Consider the following 17,284-nt stretch of genomic DNA (forward strand, 5'->3'; position numbering starts at 1 on the left):
GCGGGGAAGAGATGTGGGACTCCCAAGTGGGGGCCTCGGATCCCGAGATGGAGAACTGGGGGAGGCAAAGGCTGATGGGCTCCGGGGAGGGAAAGGAGTTGCTGGGCCTTAGGGAAGAGGAGCTGGGAGGAATGGGGGAAGGGCATGAACCGAAGGGAAGAGCCCGGGCTGCCCGAGCCGGCGTCAGGTATGCATTGCAGAGGGCACCTTTTCCACATTTGGGCAGCGTGTGTTTCGGTGAAGCTCCTGACCTGGTGGAACAGTTGCCAGCGATGGGGGCGAAAGAGATTCAGGAGTCTGCCTTTTTCATTGGAGCTTACTGGGATGAGCCTGGGCCTGCCTTGCCCTGTTTCAGCCTCCTCCACACTCCTTGGAGGCTGGACTCTGGGTTTCAGTGGCTGAGAGTTTATGGGGAGAAACTGCCATTGGTGTCTAAACCATTAATTTAGAAAGGCTGGTTTTGCAAGGAGATGAGTGACTGGCGTCTCTGTAACTTTTGTTTGCACTGTGGCCTCTTTTTAGCTCGGCTCAGATAACTGGGATGGAGATACCAGGGAAGGATCATAGTACACAGATCCCTTTCCTGGAGAAGGAGAAGACTACTTGCTGACCTCCTTTGAGCAAAGAAGAACTGGATATAGATAACATTGAAAATTTGGACCGTAGCCAAAAGCTTAGCCAAACACAGCTAATGTTTGTTTGTTTGTTTGTTTTGATACCGGAGATCGAGTTTGGGATCGAACTCCGGTCCTTAAGCTTGGGAGGCAGGCAGTGGAACCACTGAGCTAAATCCCCAGCCCTCCACGGCTAATGTTTTGAAAGCACTTGATATTTCTTCTGCCCTGGGTCTCAGGAGGGAGGAATTTTGAAAATCAGAAGAGGCGTTTTCTACTATCTGCCCCCCGCCAAATGATGAGCAAAGTGCCGAATTTGATCTGTTGGGGAATTCGAAAGCAGACATTTGTTTGTTAATTTATTTTTGGAATTGAGGATCGAACTTGGGACCTGTGCTTGTGAAGCAGGCAGTGGCACCACTGACCCAACTCGCCAGCCCCATTTGTTTTAGTTTGTACCAAACCTTTGCGAGTGTGCCTTCATGACATCAGGATTATGACAGGAAGATGTCATCCTGATCATTGCCTGATGATCAGGCGATGACATCAGGAGAGGTGAGATGCAGAGCAGTCACACTCATCAGTGACATGCACGTGATTCTGGTGATGAATGGGGGAAACCTGAGTGCTGAGAGAGAAAGGTCCACAGGGGTTACCTATGGCTCCTGCAGAGATCCACATGTCCCCCCAGAGGTGGCCAGAAGTTTGAAGCGACTTTTTGGGTCAGTGGAAAGAAGTTCTGCTGGGTGTGGTGGTGCACGCCTGTAATCCCAGCACTTGGGAGGCTGAGGCAGGAGGATCACAGTGAGTTCGAGACCAGCCTGGGCTACATAGTGAGTTCCAGGTCAGTCTCAACTACATAGTGAGACCCTGTCTCAAAAAGAAAAAAAGGAAAGAAGTTCTGCTTAGACAGTGCAGTGTTTGAAACTTTGGATCTTGGCTGGTGAGTCATAGCCACTGTGAGCCTCAGGTATCTTTTATTTATTTAGTTTTTTTGAGACAGGGTCTGATTATGTAGGTCAGGCTGGCCTTGAACTCACTATGTAGCTCAGGCTGCAGCCTTGAACTCCCAGTGATCCACCTGCCTCAGCCTCCTGAGTGCTGGATGCCGGGGGTGCACCACCACACCCAGGAGGTGTCTTTTAAAATGAAGATACTTTCTTCATGGAGCTGTATGTGTTCCTGCCGGAGATGTGAGAAACTGGGGGACGTGGTGGGTAGTCGCTGAACCCCGATTGTTGTGCTTCTCAGCCATGTACAGGTCGAACGTGTACACCTGTTTCCCAGCGGTAGATGATGATCCAGGATACTCTTGGGTTTTATTGGGTTTTTTTTAAGGAACATCTTTAAAGCTCTGGTTATTGCTATCATACTGGGAGTTCAAGGGTGTCCTTTGTCAGAGACAGATTGAAGGCTGAAGAGACTGTGGGTGGGACCTCATTTTTCACAGTCTTGTCTTCGAAAACTTGTGAGTTGGGGTTGTGTATTCTGGCAACTTGTGTGTTTTGGCAGTGTTTTGCAGTGTGGCTTCTTGCCTGTGTCATGTTTGGAGGGCTGTTCCTTGCAGGGAGCAGTTTCTTCACATGCGTGTGCGGAAGAGCTGTCTGTTTCCAGAGTTTATTTGCAAATTGATTATTTGGAATGCGGAACACATTTTCCCATAAAAACAATGCGGTTGGGTTACCAGCCCAAGCGTTCAAAGCTTATTATTTAGCATCTTACTTAATAAAGTAGCAATTTACTAATAGTAGGAGCCTCAGTTACAGCCCAGTGAACAGGTTTGTGGGGGAGGAGGGAGAGGCCTTCGGCACTTTGAGTTAGGCATTGTCCATCTCCTTAGGTCTCCAGATCTCTTAGCACGTTTCCTGTTCTCAGGTATCTCCAGGCAGTCTCTAGCCCCCAAATGTAACATGTTTGAGAACCTTCCTCGGTCCCTGTCCTTTTTTCTCTATGCAGCTAGGTTTTGGGAGGAAGGCAGTGTCGGTGACTTTATGTTTTGTTAAGTGACTGGTTGTCCTTCACAGGTCTCGAGAATTAATTAATTAATTAATTAATTTTGAGACAGGGTCTTGCTGTGCAGTTTAGGCTGGATTTAGACTTATATGTAGCTCAGGCTGGCTTTCACTGGTGGCAGTCCTCCTGCCTCAGCCTCTCAGGTGCTGGGGTTACAAGCGTGTGCCACCACACCTGGCTGAGAGTTTGCATCTTTTTTTTTTTTTTGTACCAGAAACCGAACTTGGGACCTTACACTTGCGAGTCAGGGGACCAAACCACTGAGCTAAATCCCTGGCCCGAGAATTTGCATCTTTAAAGGAAATGCTAGCCAGGCACGGTGGCACACTCCTGTAATCCCTGCATTAGGGAGGCTGAGTCTGGAGGATCACCTTGAATTTGGGGCCAGCATGAACTACATAGCAAGACCCTGCCCCCCCAAAAAAGGAAATGCTTACTAACCTAGGACATCTGTAATTGTGGATGAAGATCCACAAACTCCTTATTGCTTTTTTTTTTTTTTTTTTTTTTTTTTTTTTTTTTTTTGGTACTGGGGACTAAACTCAGGATCTTGCACTTGTGAGGCAAGCGGCGGCCCTACAAATTCCTTATTGCAAACTGGTGAAGTGGTATATTTTAGAATTTGGAGTTGCTCATAGTTTGGGAAATATCACCCTATAGTCAAAATTATTTCAGCAAAACATAAATACCCTTTCTAAATGGTTTACACATAGCTTGTAAATGTCCTCCTGTCACTTGGTTCGGTTCTAGATGAGCTTATGATAGGCTTTTTGAAAAGCCACTTTGAGGGCCAGGGCTTTAGCTCAGTGGCACCTCGCCTGCCTCGTAAGTGTAAGGTCCTGATCTCGATCTCTGGTACTGAAAAAAAGTCACTTTGGGTTTTGGAGCATTTTGGATTTTGAAATTATGAATAAGGGACAGGGCTTGTATCTCCCACTGTCACTCAGTGGAGGGAGTCCTGTGGTGTGGTTAAAATGTAGTTCTGGTTTTGGTGTGAAATTGGCCTTGATGTCAACACATACAACAGTATTGAGTATTCCTTTTCCCTAGACTTCTGGAAATAATAAAATTTCCATTTAAAATTGTGTACCTGGGCCAGGGATTTAGCTCAATGGTTCCGGCGTCTGCCTTTCAATCACAAGGACCTGAGTTCAATCCCTGGTACAAAAAAATAAATAAATAAAATAAAATAAAAAATAAAATTTTGTATCTCCCCCTATTGTAAAAGCACCACATGCTTGTTAAAAGTAATACATGCTTTAAAAGTAGAAGTCTTGCCAAGCGTGTGGTGCATGCCTGAAATCCCAGGTACTTTGAGGCTGAGACAGGAGGATAGCAAGTTGGATGACCATAAGCACCTTTGTTGTTTAAACCATAGATTTTTTTCCAGTGTGTATCCTGATACGTGTATTATTTATATGAGGCCTCAGTTTTTGCCAAAAAAGAGATTATACTGAATGTGACACAGTGTCGTTTTTTCTTCTCTTTAATATGTGGGATGTCTTTCACAGGAAAGACAGAAATTCCTTTTCATGGGAATCTATAGTATGGATTTTATTCCTTTCAAGAGCTCTGGAGAGCTCCATTATATGTATCAGTTCTGCTTTTTATTTTTTTGATACCAGGGATTGAACTCCGGTCTTTGTGCTTGTGAGGCAGGTGACAGAACACTGAGCTGGATCCCCAGCTGTGTCAGTTCTGATGCCATGCGGTGAGCAGCCTGTGTGTCTGTGAGCGCAGCTGGTGGTGGAGGCCGTCGGCAGGACTGTTGGCCCCGTGGAGCCTATGTGCAGTTTTTACTCATAGGGTAGAGCTGAGCTGCCCCTTAGCAGGCCCTGCTGACTTACACTTCCGTGGATGTCCAGACAGTTCCATTTCCCCTCCCAAATCAGCATCAGGTGACTTTGGGCTGCCAGCCTACCTGGGCAGGAGGTCACATGCGTGTCACCTGTCTTTGCTCGTTCGGGAGGTTGGTGATGGTGTTGTCCAGTCTTGGTGCAATGTGTCTTATTTTTTCCTTTTGATTGTCCTGTCAGGTAGGCGAGCAGGAGTCGAGGGCATGGTTATTGAAGACACCATCGCTGACTGGCTTTTTATTCCTTGCAGAGCTAGGAAGGCAGGAGGCCAGTGGGTCAGGTCGACACACATCACTCTGTCCTGGAGGATGAGTCTGGTCTTGCTCAGGCTCAGGTGTTGGGGTCTTGGCTTAAGAATGAAAGAGATCTTTTGCAGATGGATCTAGGGATGGAGGCAGGAGAGAGAAAGGGGAAATAAAAAGGACTAAGATGCCCTGGTATGTGTGCCAGCTCTCCTCTCCGTGGTGAATGTATTCGTTTTGAACCACAAATAAGTACAAATACAAAAATGTTACAAAGGAAAAAGAGAAAGAGAAGGGTAGTGAACTGGGCGGTGGGGTGGATTCTGTTTCCCTCACTGCCTTCTCTGTTCCTTTCTTAAGAGTCTTCGGAGGAGACCCCTCCAGCCACACAGAACTTCATCATTCCAAAGAAGGAGATCCACACAGTTCCGGACATGGGCAAATGGAAGCGATCTCAGGTACCGGGGCCTACACCTGGGCATCAGAACTGGGCTGAGGACCTGGGCTTTTCAGACAGTGCTTTTCTTGGCATGATCGGGCACTGAGCTGGGCTGGCTCGCTCTTGGCACTTGAGCTGTCGGAGTCAGGGAGAGGGAAGACGGGAGGTGGCTGTCCCTTCCGCAGGGGTGGCCCTCAGATGTTCTGTCAGCAGAGTCTTGGGGCCAGGGCTCTGGTGGCCCCTGGGGAGCCCCCTCTAGTTGTCCGAGCTGTACCCTTTGGGTCCTGTTGTTCTGGCTGAACCTGGGTGTCCGAAGTGATGGTGGGCACTCCCTCTTGGCCGCAGTAAAAGCAGAGGCGGGAGCTAGCGTACTGAGGGAGAAAGGGCCGTGACTGAAAATAGCTGGAGCTGGGCCCGGTGCACAGGGCGGCAGACCGACTTTCTCTGCTGCTCAGCAATGGTGGGCAGAGGACAACAGCTTGTGGCTTCCAGGCCCGTGTTCCAGTCTGTGGAAAGACGGAGCCTGAGAAGAATTTCAGATGCTCAGGGAAGGCTTTGGGCCCATTTCCAGGCAGCTATCTAGGCCTGGTCTGGTCAGCTGGGTGGGTAGTGTCACTGGACAGACGGACGGACAGACTGGCAGGCACAGGGCCCTGAATACTTGGTGGGTTCTCCATGTTGCGTCTGCAGTGCTCGCCCTGAGCCCGGGCCCCAAGGCATCCGTGTCTGGCTCTCCATAGGGCTTGGGATAGCTGAGCTTCCCTCTTTCACAAGCCTGCACTCTGAATATTGTGAGATGGTTATCACGCCTTTTCTGAGTCCTCACAGGCTAGACACCTCAGTCCCATCAGCTGCCCCACTGTCCCAGTTCGGGTCCTTTCCTCATCTCTGCCTGTGGTCATTGCTCTGCCTCTGAGTTTCTCAGGCTTAGCACCAGTCACGTCACAGGTGGATGATGCCTGTGACATCTCCCCTGGTTCCTTTCCCCAGTTGTTGTTGCCAAATACCTCTGGGAGCCAAACGCCCTGAACCGCTTGTTCACCTGAACCCAAACCTGACCCTGGCCCTTGCCTCCCGTTGTACTTTGTTTCTCTGTTTTTTGTTTTTTGTTTTTTTTTGTTGTTGTTCTTGTTGTTTTGTTTTTTGATATCAGGGATCAAATTCAGGATCTTTTGCTTTCGAGGCAGGCATGGCACCACTGAGCTAAATCCCTGGCCCTCCTCCTAGTGTCCTTTTTTTTGTTTTCTGTTTTTTGTTTTTTGTTTTTGAGACAGGGTCTCGCTATGTAGTTGAGACTGACCTGGAACTCACTGTGTACCCCAGGCTGTTCTGAACTCACAGTGATCCTCCTGTTTCAGCCTCCTGAGTGCTGGAATTACAGGCATGTGCCACCATGCCCAGCCTCCTAGTGTACTTTGAAGGACAGTTTCCCTGGGCTGGGGAGACACACGTGGTCTGCTGGAGGGTCCTGGGGTAGGACTGTTCCATTCTAGAGACCATGCTGCTTCTCAGGACTGGTCCCGGGTTTTAATGAGGAGGAAAAAAGCAAGCAAGGGGAAGTAGGAATGAAGAAGAAACAAGACCAGGCAGGAGTCCCTTGCCCCTAGCGTCTGCCTCCCCTGAGGCCTGCACCTCAGCTTTCTGCTCCCCGCCAGCCCAGCATGGAGGAAAGGGCCAAACTGGAAGCTGGAAACGGCTGGGCCTGGCCCTAGGCAGGGAGCAGCTCCTTCTTGGGCAACTGCACCGCAGCCTGTGCCTGAGCTGGGGGAGGGACTGGCCATGTCCCTGGGACTCCTGGTGGTGGCCTTGTCCTCCTGGTGGTATAGTGTGGTGGGGAACACTCGGGCCTCAGCTTTGGGGAGGGGCTGGTGGGCTCCCAGCTCCATGTCTGAGGAGGACTTGGGCCAATCCCTTCTCCCGGATAGTTGGCCTCCTCAGGGTGGGAGCAGCAGTGCCGTCCTCATGGGATGTCACAGAAAGGCTGCCGGAGCCATGGTGGGCTCTCAGTGGGCTGGCTGGAGGTCGGGTCGCTGGGTCGGCACTGGGGAGTAGCTGTTTACCGCTGTGCCGGGTGGGAGCCCGGGCGCTTACTGTCTGCCGGCCCCACACCCTCTCTTTGGTAGGCGTACGCTGACTACATCGGATTCATCCTCACCCTCAATGAAGGTGTGAAGGGGAAGAAGCTGAGCGTGGAGTACGTAGTCTCTGAGGTGGGTGCAGGTGGGCGGCTGCACACTTCGGGCCACGCGGAGGACGCATGCCTGAGCACGTGTGTGTTTGACTTGCTGACATTGCTCTCCTGTTTTGTTTATTTATTTTTGCTCTCCTGTTTTAGATCTGAGTATACAAATATTTGTAACGGGCATCAAGGCAAACATGGTTTAAAAGCCTGTCTTTCTGCTAACTAGTGTTTTGTTTTGTTTGCCATGCTGGGGGTCGAACCCAGAGGCTCAAGCATACAAACACTCCCACTGAGCTGCACCCACCCCTAATGTGTTATTATGTACTTTTCAAAATGAAAAAAGATGACATCCAGTGTGGCGGTGCACGCCTGCGGTGCCAGCAGTCTGAGAGGCTGAGGCAGGAGGAATGAAAGTTTGAGCCCAGCCTGGGGAATTTAGTGACTTATTGAAACTCTATCTAAAACAAGGGCTGGGGAGGTAGCTCAGTGCGAAGGCCCTGGGTTCAATTCCTGGTACCCCAAACACCAAACCAAAAGAAGTAACCACATTCCTGGAGAGATCACTGGGGAAATAAATGTACATAACTGAACACAAAAGCTGACCTCTCCCGGTTTTGCCTCATGCCCAGCTCCTGGGCATCCCCAGTGCCAGCACACTTCTCAGGGCACTGGGAGCTTCTTCTCTGCTGCGGTGTAAGCGGCTGCCACGAAAGCCCCACTGTGGGTGCCGCTCTGAAGGGTCCGGTCACACGTCTGTGGCCTGCCTTCCTGAGGGTTCTGCCTGCAGTGGCAGTGCTGAGTCGGGGTGTGTGCTTTTCCCCCCACCTTGGGGTTCACACTGCCCGTGTGTGTGCTTTGTGGTTCTTTTTTTTTCCTTTGTACTGGAGTCAAACTTAGGACTTTGTGCTTTCAAGGCAGGCAGTGGCACCACTGAGCTAAATCCCCAGCCCTGCTTTGTAGTTCTTCGACCCAGGCTGCTCAAGCAGGAAGCCAGGGCCTGCGGCCAGGCGGGGCCGTTGGAGGCTGTGGTCTTGCAGGCTATTGGCTGTCGCAGTGCCATCTCCCAGGACTAGGGCCCAGTGGCCTCCTAGGTCATGGCCCATTTGGCCCATAGCCACCTTGAGCCTCTTATCTAAGACAGCAGCGCCTGAGCTACCCACCCTCTGGCCACACCCACAGGCTGCTTGCCCTGGCCCAGTTTCTCCATGTGTCCCGAGGCCGACACAACCCTGTCCGCCCACCTCTTAATGGCCCACGCTGGCTGCTGGTGGCCCGGGCTTGTTCTGTCCACTCTGCTGGGGCCGGGCAGCTTCTTGGGCATGGCTCGGGGCACAGGCTGGCAGAGGAGGAGAATGTTCTTCTGGGGCCTGTTGCAGAGGATGCCCAGCTGCTCTCTGGGCCGGGCTGTCACAGAGCTGATTAAAGGGCAGTGGTGTAATTATCCCAGCAAAAGGTTGTCCGCCAGATCCCTTTGGGGTCCCTCAGTTGCCTGAGACTGCAGGATGTCCACACCGGTCAGTTGCCGTCTTCCGAAAGAGCTGTTGCTCTGGCAGGATGGCAGCGCGTTTGTGTGTTGGAGCTCTGGAGTCAGGAGTGTTTACCGAGTGCCACTTCAGAGCCGAGTCACCTTGTCCTGTCTGACCCGTGTCCTCATCTGTAGCGTGGGAACAGATCACGGAGACCCCCATTGGAGCGTCTTTGCCCCGTGTCCACGTGCCCAGCTGCCTGTGCTGTTCCCCTCCCTCGGGGCACAGAGGTGGCTGACGTGGTCTCCCCCCGCCGCCCAGTTGCTGCCCAGGGCTGTCAGCGGTAGCAGCAGGTGTGGTTCAGGGTGTGTGGTGGTGGTCAGGTGCAGAGCTCTCTTCCCTCGGCCTCCCACTGCACAGATGGCAGCTGGAGCTCCAGAGAGCAGAGGTGCAGGGCAGGGTTGTTCGTGTGCTCTGTGACTGGAAGCTGTGGTCTCTGATGATGCCTGCCCTACCATTCGGGAGCCAGCATTGAGTTTTACAAAACAAAGGTGACCGTAGATGAAACGATTATTTTTTTGTTTGTTTTAATGCTAAGGGGGCAGAATAAAAAGTTGGCTAGAAATACTTGAGGGGAGATTTTCCTGGTCCATGAAATCCAGAAGGAAAGCACCAGTTCGGTGGAGTGGGGCTCATATTTGCCTTTGTGCCCCCAGGGTTGGGCCCACAGTCTGTGCCCTGCAGTCCTCCTCCCCCTCCCGCCAGGCCAGACAGACGGGCAGCCGAGGGAGCAGAGCCCTGGTTAACCACGGCCTGCACGCTGGCTTCCAACGGCCTGCCTTGCCCCCTCTGTGCCTGTTGACACTGGGTTCCCTGGGGACCATAGATGCAGTTGCCTCAGGAGGTCAGGACTGTGGAGCAAAAGCCAGGCTGTGGCAGCACCTGCTGTCACATTTCAAGGAAAAGGTGGCTTGTGCCCCCGCCCTCCGCCCTCAGGCTGGTGTTAAAGGGCAAGTGCGCCCCCTGCAGGAGACGTCTCCCCGCACCTGCGCCCCATTGGAGGGGAGGGGAGGGGAAGGGAAGGGAGGCGGCGTCTGGGCACGCTGCACCCCGTGGAGCCTGCGCTTGGCGCCTTGCAGTCCCGGCACAGCCTAAGCTGTGGGTGTCACCGTGCGAGTTCCGCAGGAGCGCTCTACCCCTGGGTCACAGCGTCACCTCGGGGTTTTTAATGTTTAATTTTGAGACGAGGTCTCACCAAGTTGCCTGGGTTGGGCAGTCCTCTCTCAGCCTTTCAGAGTGCTGGGATTACAGGATGCACCACCGCGCCCAGCCGACGTTTCTCCTTAAGCTGCTTTTGCCTGTAGACACGGGCGATGGCTTCCTGGCAGGGCAGCCTGATTTTGAACTGCTCTGCAGCATTTTCCTGCAGTCCTCGGCGCTGGCCTGTTTCCCTAAACCGTACTGCATCCTCCCTCGTGGACCTGCTTTGGGGCTGATGTCCCATCCGATTTCCTCCCCTGTCATGTTCTCTGTCCTGTTGCCTCTCGAACCTGTGCCTCCATTCCCAGTTCCTGGGCTGTTTTCTGTGGGAAAGGGAAAGAGCTGGGCTCTTGCCCCACTCCCCTCCCCAGCCCTTCCGTAAGCTTGGTCCCGTGGCGTCATCTGTAGTGGCGACTTGGGAAGCACCCCACGTATTTGACAGTGGGAGCCCTCAGAACCAGTGACCGTGGGTCAGCCCTGTGCGACAGTGCTCTGGTGAGAGTCGCCGTGGAGGGAGGCATGGTTGGGCATTGCCTCGCAGCCACTGTGCCTCATGCGGGCCATGAAGAACTGGAAATGGAAGCTTCTGAGCTCACGGCTGCGCCTCTGCCTTGCGAGTCCTTGCCGTGGGTACCTGTGCCTTCCTAGCACCAGCACCAAGGCACAGCACTCCATGCCTGCCTTAAAGGAGGGGTTTATTTTAGCGTCAGCGCATTTGAGTCCACGGTTGGCTGGCTCCAAGGTAGAAGCAGCACAATGGGTGGGCGTGGCAGACAAGGCTGCTCACGCCATGGCTGCAGGGACAAGGGTCACCTTCTGGGTCACCCCGTCCACCTGCCTCTTGGGACTGGACCCACCCCTGACAGCACACTTTGCTGTGAATTCACCCACAGAGGGATGTGGCTCCCCACAGTCTCATCGCTGTCCACAAGCCCCACCTCTGGAGTTCTGGGACATCTTGGATCTAAACCACACACCTAATAGTGTATGAATACAAAATAGCAGGCAGTGCTGGCACACACGTGATTCCAGCTGGTCAGGAGGCTGAGGCAGGAGAATTGCAAATTCAAGCCTAGCCTGGGCAATTTAGCAAAAAAAAACCCTGCTTCAGAATTAAGTATAAAGAAGCCGGGTGTGGTGGCTAATGCCTGTAATCCCAGCACTCCGGAGGCTGAGGCAGGAGGATCGCTGTGAGTTCGAGACCAGCCTGGGCTACATAGTGAGTTCCAGGTCAGTCTCAACTATATAGTGAGACCCTGTCTCAAAAAACCAAAAAAAAAAAAAAATATATATATAGATATATATCTATATATATAAATAATATAAAATATATAAAGAGAAAGTAGCTCAGTGCTCTCGGGTTCCATCTTCATACCCTGCCAAAAGAGATGAAACAAGATGTGTTGAAATGTGGGTGGTGGTAGTCAGGTGCAGTTGGTGGTTCCTGACTGTAATCCCAGCACTTGGGAGGCTGAGGCAGGGAGTTTGGGAGTTTGAGGACAGCCTGGGCTGCACAGCAAGCTCAGTACTGGACTACACAGCAAGTCCTCATCTCAGAGACAGAAAGGTAAGTAAGTAGACAATGTCTATCTCCACTGTTTTCTTCCTCTCACATTTCTGTATCCTGCAAGGGTAGGTACTGTGTATCAGGCTAAGGGCCTGAATAGACTTGTCTTAAAGGTCAGGTGGGAGGCTGTGCTTGTCCCACAGTCCCTCCTGGGTCGGCTGGCTCTAGGGGCAGTTCGGCCGCCTGCCTGACCCTGTCGGCCTGCTGCTCCTCCCTTGGCGAGCTCCCGGTACCCCCTGAGCTGCTGCCTATTCACGACCGGGGGATGGGGGCAGAGGAGCCGAGGGAGCACAGGGCACAGCTGTCACACTGGCCACCGCCTTGCAGCAGCTGGACCCCTGGTCACTGGCTTGGACCTCTCACCCACAGGCCATTGAGAAGCTGGTCACTCTTCTCAACACCCTGGACAGGTGGATTGACGAGACCCCTCCGGTGGACCAGCCCTCACGCTTTGGGAACAAGGCCTTCAGAACCTGGTACGCCAAGCTCAACGAGGTGAGGCTGCTGCGGTGGGGCGGCGCTGGTGGGGAAGGGCAAGCATCACAGGCACTGTTAACAGGGCCGCCCCGTTACCGGATACCACGCACTCACCCATGTCCCAGCCTCCTTCTCATCTGGGAAGTACCATGGTACACAGCCCTTTGCGTGGGACCTTTCTCTTTCTCTTTCTTGTTTCTTTTTTGAGACAGTCTCACTCTGTAGTTCAGACTGGCCCTGAACTTGTGGTGATCCTCTTGCCTCGGCCTCCCCTGGGAGTACAGACATGTACCACCATGCCTGGCTGCATGAGGCACTCCTTGGTTGGTTGGTTAATTGATCGGTAATGCTGGGATGGAACCTCGGGCTCTCCACCCCCAGCCACAAGGCTGCTTATTAAGTCATTATATTAGCAGCAGATGGGCCCATCTGCAAGGCTCACTGAAAGACACCTGCGCAGCCACTCTGGAATGCTGTGCAGCTGTGAAAAGAGCCAGGACGCTGTCTAGGGCACTGGTTAGAGAAAAGCCCCCGTGAGGCTGTGCACGGTGCGCCGCCTTGTGGCGAAAAGCGGGAGGTGAACGGTGTCTGCCGCTTTGTAGGGGGCGAAGTGTTTGTTACCCCACAGTCAGAGGTATTTATTCGTGGTCCTTCTCGCCTCCGGCAAAGAATTGGGCGAGATAAGCCAAACACAGGGCCAAAAGTTTATTTGAAAAGTGCAGGGTGAATGGGTATGGGAGAAACGAGAGAAAAAAGATAAAAGCAAAAGTAAAAGTACCTAGGGCTGGGGATTTAGCTCAGTGGTTCCGCCGCCTGCTTCGCAAGCGCAAGGTCCCGAGTTGGATCCCCGGTACCAAAAATAAAACTAAAAGTACCTGCTTCGTCTGAGAAGCGCATCGGGGGCTCTCGTGGGAAGTAGATAGCGGCTCCTCGTGGCACGTGGTCTCATGTGCCGCACCTCGTGGGGTCCTGGGGTCCTGTGGGGACAGGTCTCGCTCACCTTCCCGGCTGGGGCTGGGCAGGCAGGACTTCTGCACCCTTTCAGGTGTTCTTGTGCTTATCTCTGAAGACATCACCCGTTCAGAGCAGAGAGCCAGGCTCTGGGCCGCGCCCCACTGCGGCCGGGGTGAGCCTGGGGTGCAGGTGGCCGCCAGCAGTTCAGGAGGTTCCTGTGCCAGGTCCAGCTGAGCTTGGTGGGCAGACGCAGCCCCTGGGGCTCAGCAAGCGCTGTGCTAGGGGGGCTGCGGTGCATCTGCTCCAGTGTTTGCAGGAGACTTGCGTTAAGGTCCAGCAGAGAAGGATGCCGGGTCCTGGCTTTACAGCTTGATGGATTTCTCCATGTTTTTACCATCGCCCATGTTAAACTATAGAATGTCCATCTCTGTATCCGAGCCTTCCCGGGACCAACCCTGATTTCTACACCATACATCGATTTTTTTTTTTTTTAGCTGTTTTTGAGCTTCGTATCAATGCTGGGTTTTTCCGCTTGATTTTACACATGTGAGGTTTGTCCACGTTGTGTACAGTGACAGATCTTTTTCTTTGAGTTGTAGTATTCCATCGTAGGAATGTGTCACAGTTTGTTCCTTCCACCATTGACCAACATTTTATTTTGGCCACTGTAAAGAATGCCACTTGGCTGGACACAGTGGTACACATCTCTGATCCCAGTGACTGGAGAGGCAAAGGCAGGAGAATCACAAGTCAAGGCCAGGCTGGACAATTTAGCGAGACACTGTCCCAAAGTTTAAAAAAAAAACGTTTAATGCTCAGGACACCCCCTTTGCTGACTGGATTCATGGCACAGGGTCTTGCTGCCCTGCGGGTGTGGAGGGAGATGGTGACTATCGGGACGATAGTCCTGACCCCCAGTGCTGACAGGGGACAGCAGGTGCTGAGCTGCCCAAGGTGGTCTGTTATGAGGGCGCACGTCCCAGCCTCGTGACCGTCAGCACAGTGCCGCCCCTGCCCTACGAGGGAGATGCTGCCTGATCTGCCACCACTACTTTATGTCTCTTGCGTCATCAGGAAGCAGAAAACTTGGTGGCCACAGTGATTCCCACCCATCTGGCTGCGGCCGTGCCGGAAGTGGCTGTTTACCTGAAGGAGGCCGTGGGCAACTCCACACGCATTGACTATGGCACAGGTACTGCCACCTGCTTTCCTTCTGGGGCTGCTTGCTTCTTGCTCCAACCCTGCAAGAGTCTGCTAGCCCTGTAGTTTTGGGGGCCAGCAGGGGGGCTGGCGTGGCCTGTGCAGAGCTGACTGCTGCTCTCTAAAGATGTCTGCAAGCCCTGCAGTGTCACTCGGGACCATTTCTCGAGTACCTCCTGCAGCTCGACACTACTGAGAGTGCTGCTTTGGTGGTTTCTCCCTCTCTCCAGTGCCTCTGGCCCCCCAGCCTGATCTCTGCGGCTGAGCTCTTGGGCTCTGTTGTCTATTTTGGCCAGGCTGACTGGGCTTTTTTGGAGACAGGGTCTCACTATGAAGTTCAGGCTGGCCTTGAGCTCAATATGTAGCTCAGGGTGGCCTCAAACTCGTGGTGATCAGCCTCCCAAGTGCTGGGGTTACAGGCGTGTCCGTATGGTGACTGGACTTTGAGGGAGGGGACTGTATGGGCACCGGAAAAACAGGGGCTCCCTGGGTTGGGGGTGGCCCTGAGCCCTGGGGATCCTTCTTTGGTGAAGTCTCCACTCTACAAAAATGGAGGAGCTGCTGCTCCGTCCACTTCTTTCTTTGGTATCCCAGTGACCCCGCCCTTCTTCCAGAGGTAGGACCATAGCAGTGACTGGATGGTCACCACCCAGCCACCCTGCAGATCGTCTGCTCCCCGAGGGCAGGGCCGTTCATCACTGTCTTCCTGGTGCCTCACAGGGATAGTGACCGCCCAGAGTAAACCCAGTGGGGTAGCCCAGTGGCTCCACCCTGGTCCGGTGTCAGCATCTGGGGCTCCTAGCAGTAGAATGACAGCACTGGTGGCTCTGGGCAGGACCGAGTTCGTTTCGGACAGGGAAGAGGCCCATTCTCTCCACAGTGGCCTTCCTCGTCCGAGGGAGATGAAGAACACACTCCCAGCTCCTCTCTGACTGTCAACTTCAGCGTCTTTCTTCCCAGGGCATGAGGCGGCCTTCGCTGCTTTCCTCTGCTGCCTCTGCAAGATCGGGGTGCTGCGGGTGGATGACCAGATTGCCATCGTCTTCAAGGTGTTCAGTCGGTGAGGAGGGAGGGCCCCAGGGTCTCTTCTGCCTTCCTCCTCCTCCCGGTCTGGCTGCAGATGGGACACTGGAGGGTTCTCACGCGTGGTTCAGGGCTCTCATCATCCTCACCAAGCCTGCTGTGGCCCTCGTGCTGGGCCCTGCAAACCCACTTTCTGAGCCAGGGTTTGTCTTTCCTCGGCTGGAAGAGCGAGGGTGGACTGGGGAGCCCTGCTGTTTGGGGTGCAGCAGCTGAGCTCTTACCTCGGCAGCCACACAGGTAGGTGTCACTTCCTTACTTTGGCCCCTGCCTTCCTCCCGTCCTGTGCAGGTACCTGGAGGTCATGCGGAAACTCCAAAAGACCTACAGGATGGAGCCGGCCGGCAGCCAAGGCGTATGGGGCCTGGATGACTTCCAGTTCCTGCCCTTCATCTGGGGCAGTTCGCAGCTGATAGGTACTGGGGAGCTGCCAACCCTCGACCTCACCCAGGGGTGCAGGCTGTACCCCTCCTTTCTGCTCCAGACAGACAGGAACAGCTTGTGAAGCAGGCATTAGAGCGGCTGCCTATGGAGGCTGCAGGCTGTGGCCCTGCTGCTGTGAGCCCGAGTGGCTGGCGGGGGTGGTGGGAGTCCGTGGGAGTCCGTGGGAGTCTGTGGGAGGGGATGTGGCCTGGGGCATGGCATCTACTGTGGGGAATGAGGGGCTCTCATTTGGTGACCAGCGTCATCCATTGCTACTGTGGAGCTGTGTGCAAGGGGCCACCGAGTGCTGAGCCTGGGCCCGGGCCTGCTTGCTGTGGGCTCGGATCTGCTCGGGGCCACCCCTGCACTGCAGCCCTTCTCTGGGTGCCCAGCTGCCCGGGCCAGGCCAGTTACCCGGCCGCACGGTCCCTCTGATGTACGAAGTCCTGAAGCCTGCGTGCTCAGCCCTGTCCACATGGTCCTTGGGGTTCCCAGTGCAGACCCAGAGCCTCAGGAGCTAAGCTGACCTCCTTTGTCCCGGCCCCAGCAGTCGGAGCCTGAGTGGGGCTCCGTGGGGCACAGTCACTCGGCACCTTCCAGACAGCAGACCATACAGGAGATGTCCTGGGCTGGGCACCGTGCCGACATTTAACATAGCTTTTACAAGAAGCGTGTTCTGTAAACAGGGCAGAGGATACACTGAAAACAGTTGTCCCTCACGGTTACGGCGTGAGACTCAGTACTCAGTCGTAGTCTGCGGCTTTGTTTACCCGACCTCATCACACAGCTGTGGGGAGCAGGCCCCGCTGTGGCGTAGTGGCCGGGTCTAGGTGAGGGGAGTTTTTCAGCTTCGTGATTATCATTTTTTCACACTGGCCATTGAGCCCAGGGCCCTGCTGGCTGAGCCCCGCCCCAGCCCTCCGTTAGCCTGGTGGGCTCACCGCCGGGGAGGGGTGCTCACAGACCCGTCGGCCACACGGCAAGAGCCTGTACCCTTCCTGCAAGGTCGGGTGTGAGGCTGTGGCTCTCAGGGGTGTCCGTGTGCCGGGCTGGGTGCCCAAGGGGTGTGAGGGCCTGGTTCTGAACCCCGGGCTTCTGTCCCTCCCAGATCACCCGTTCCTAGAGCCCAGGCACTTCGTGGATGAGAAGGCCGTGAATGAGAACCACAAGGACTACATGTTCCTGGAGTGCATCCTGTTCATCACTGAGGTGAGGCAGGGCAGGAGGGAGCCCTGGTGGTCTTTGGGCTCAGGTGACGGAGGCTGGTGCGTAGAGCAGCTGGAGGTGCTGCCCAGTGGGGACGACCGAGAAGGACCCCCCCCCGCCGTAAAAAAGGGCAAAGCCCCACCCGGCTCTCGGGACGGATGCACTAGCCTCGGCCAGGAGGTCTTCATCTTCACAGGGTGGCTGAGGGACTAAGACTTGGACCATTCATCAAGATTGCCTGGGGCCAGGGATTTAGCTCAGTGGTGCCACGGTACCCTCCCCCCAGAAAAAGATTGCCTGGAGAC

At 54.1% G+C, this 17,284-nt stretch overlaps 1 protein-coding gene across 1 annotated transcript; it reads left to right on the forward strand.

Annotated features, from left to right (window-relative positions):
• The first annotated feature begins 144 nt into the window (after positions 1-144).
• Ptpa (protein phosphatase 2 phosphatase activator) lies at positions 145-16,896 on the forward strand. Its single transcript, XM_033758994.1, has 11 exons — positions 145-187; positions 5,086-5,183; positions 7,288-7,384; positions 10,177-10,270; positions 11,808-11,868; positions 12,009-12,134; positions 14,145-14,262; positions 15,231-15,330; positions 15,642-15,766; positions 15,835-15,908; positions 16,882-16,896. The coding sequence occupies exons 1-11, from the start codon at positions 145-147 to the stop codon at positions 16,894-16,896; spliced, it is 951 nt and encodes a 316-aa protein (XP_033614885.1).
• The last annotated feature ends 388 nt before the right edge of the window (positions 16,897-17,284 follow it).

The sequence above is a fragment of the Fukomys damarensis genome, unplaced genomic scaffold (genome assembly GCF_012274545.1).
Source record: "Fukomys damarensis isolate Sample0158 unplaced genomic scaffold, DMR_v1.0_HiC HiC_scaffold_36, whole genome shotgun sequence".
NCBI classification, from domain to species: Eukaryota; Metazoa; Chordata; class Mammalia; order Rodentia; family Bathyergidae; genus Fukomys; species Fukomys damarensis.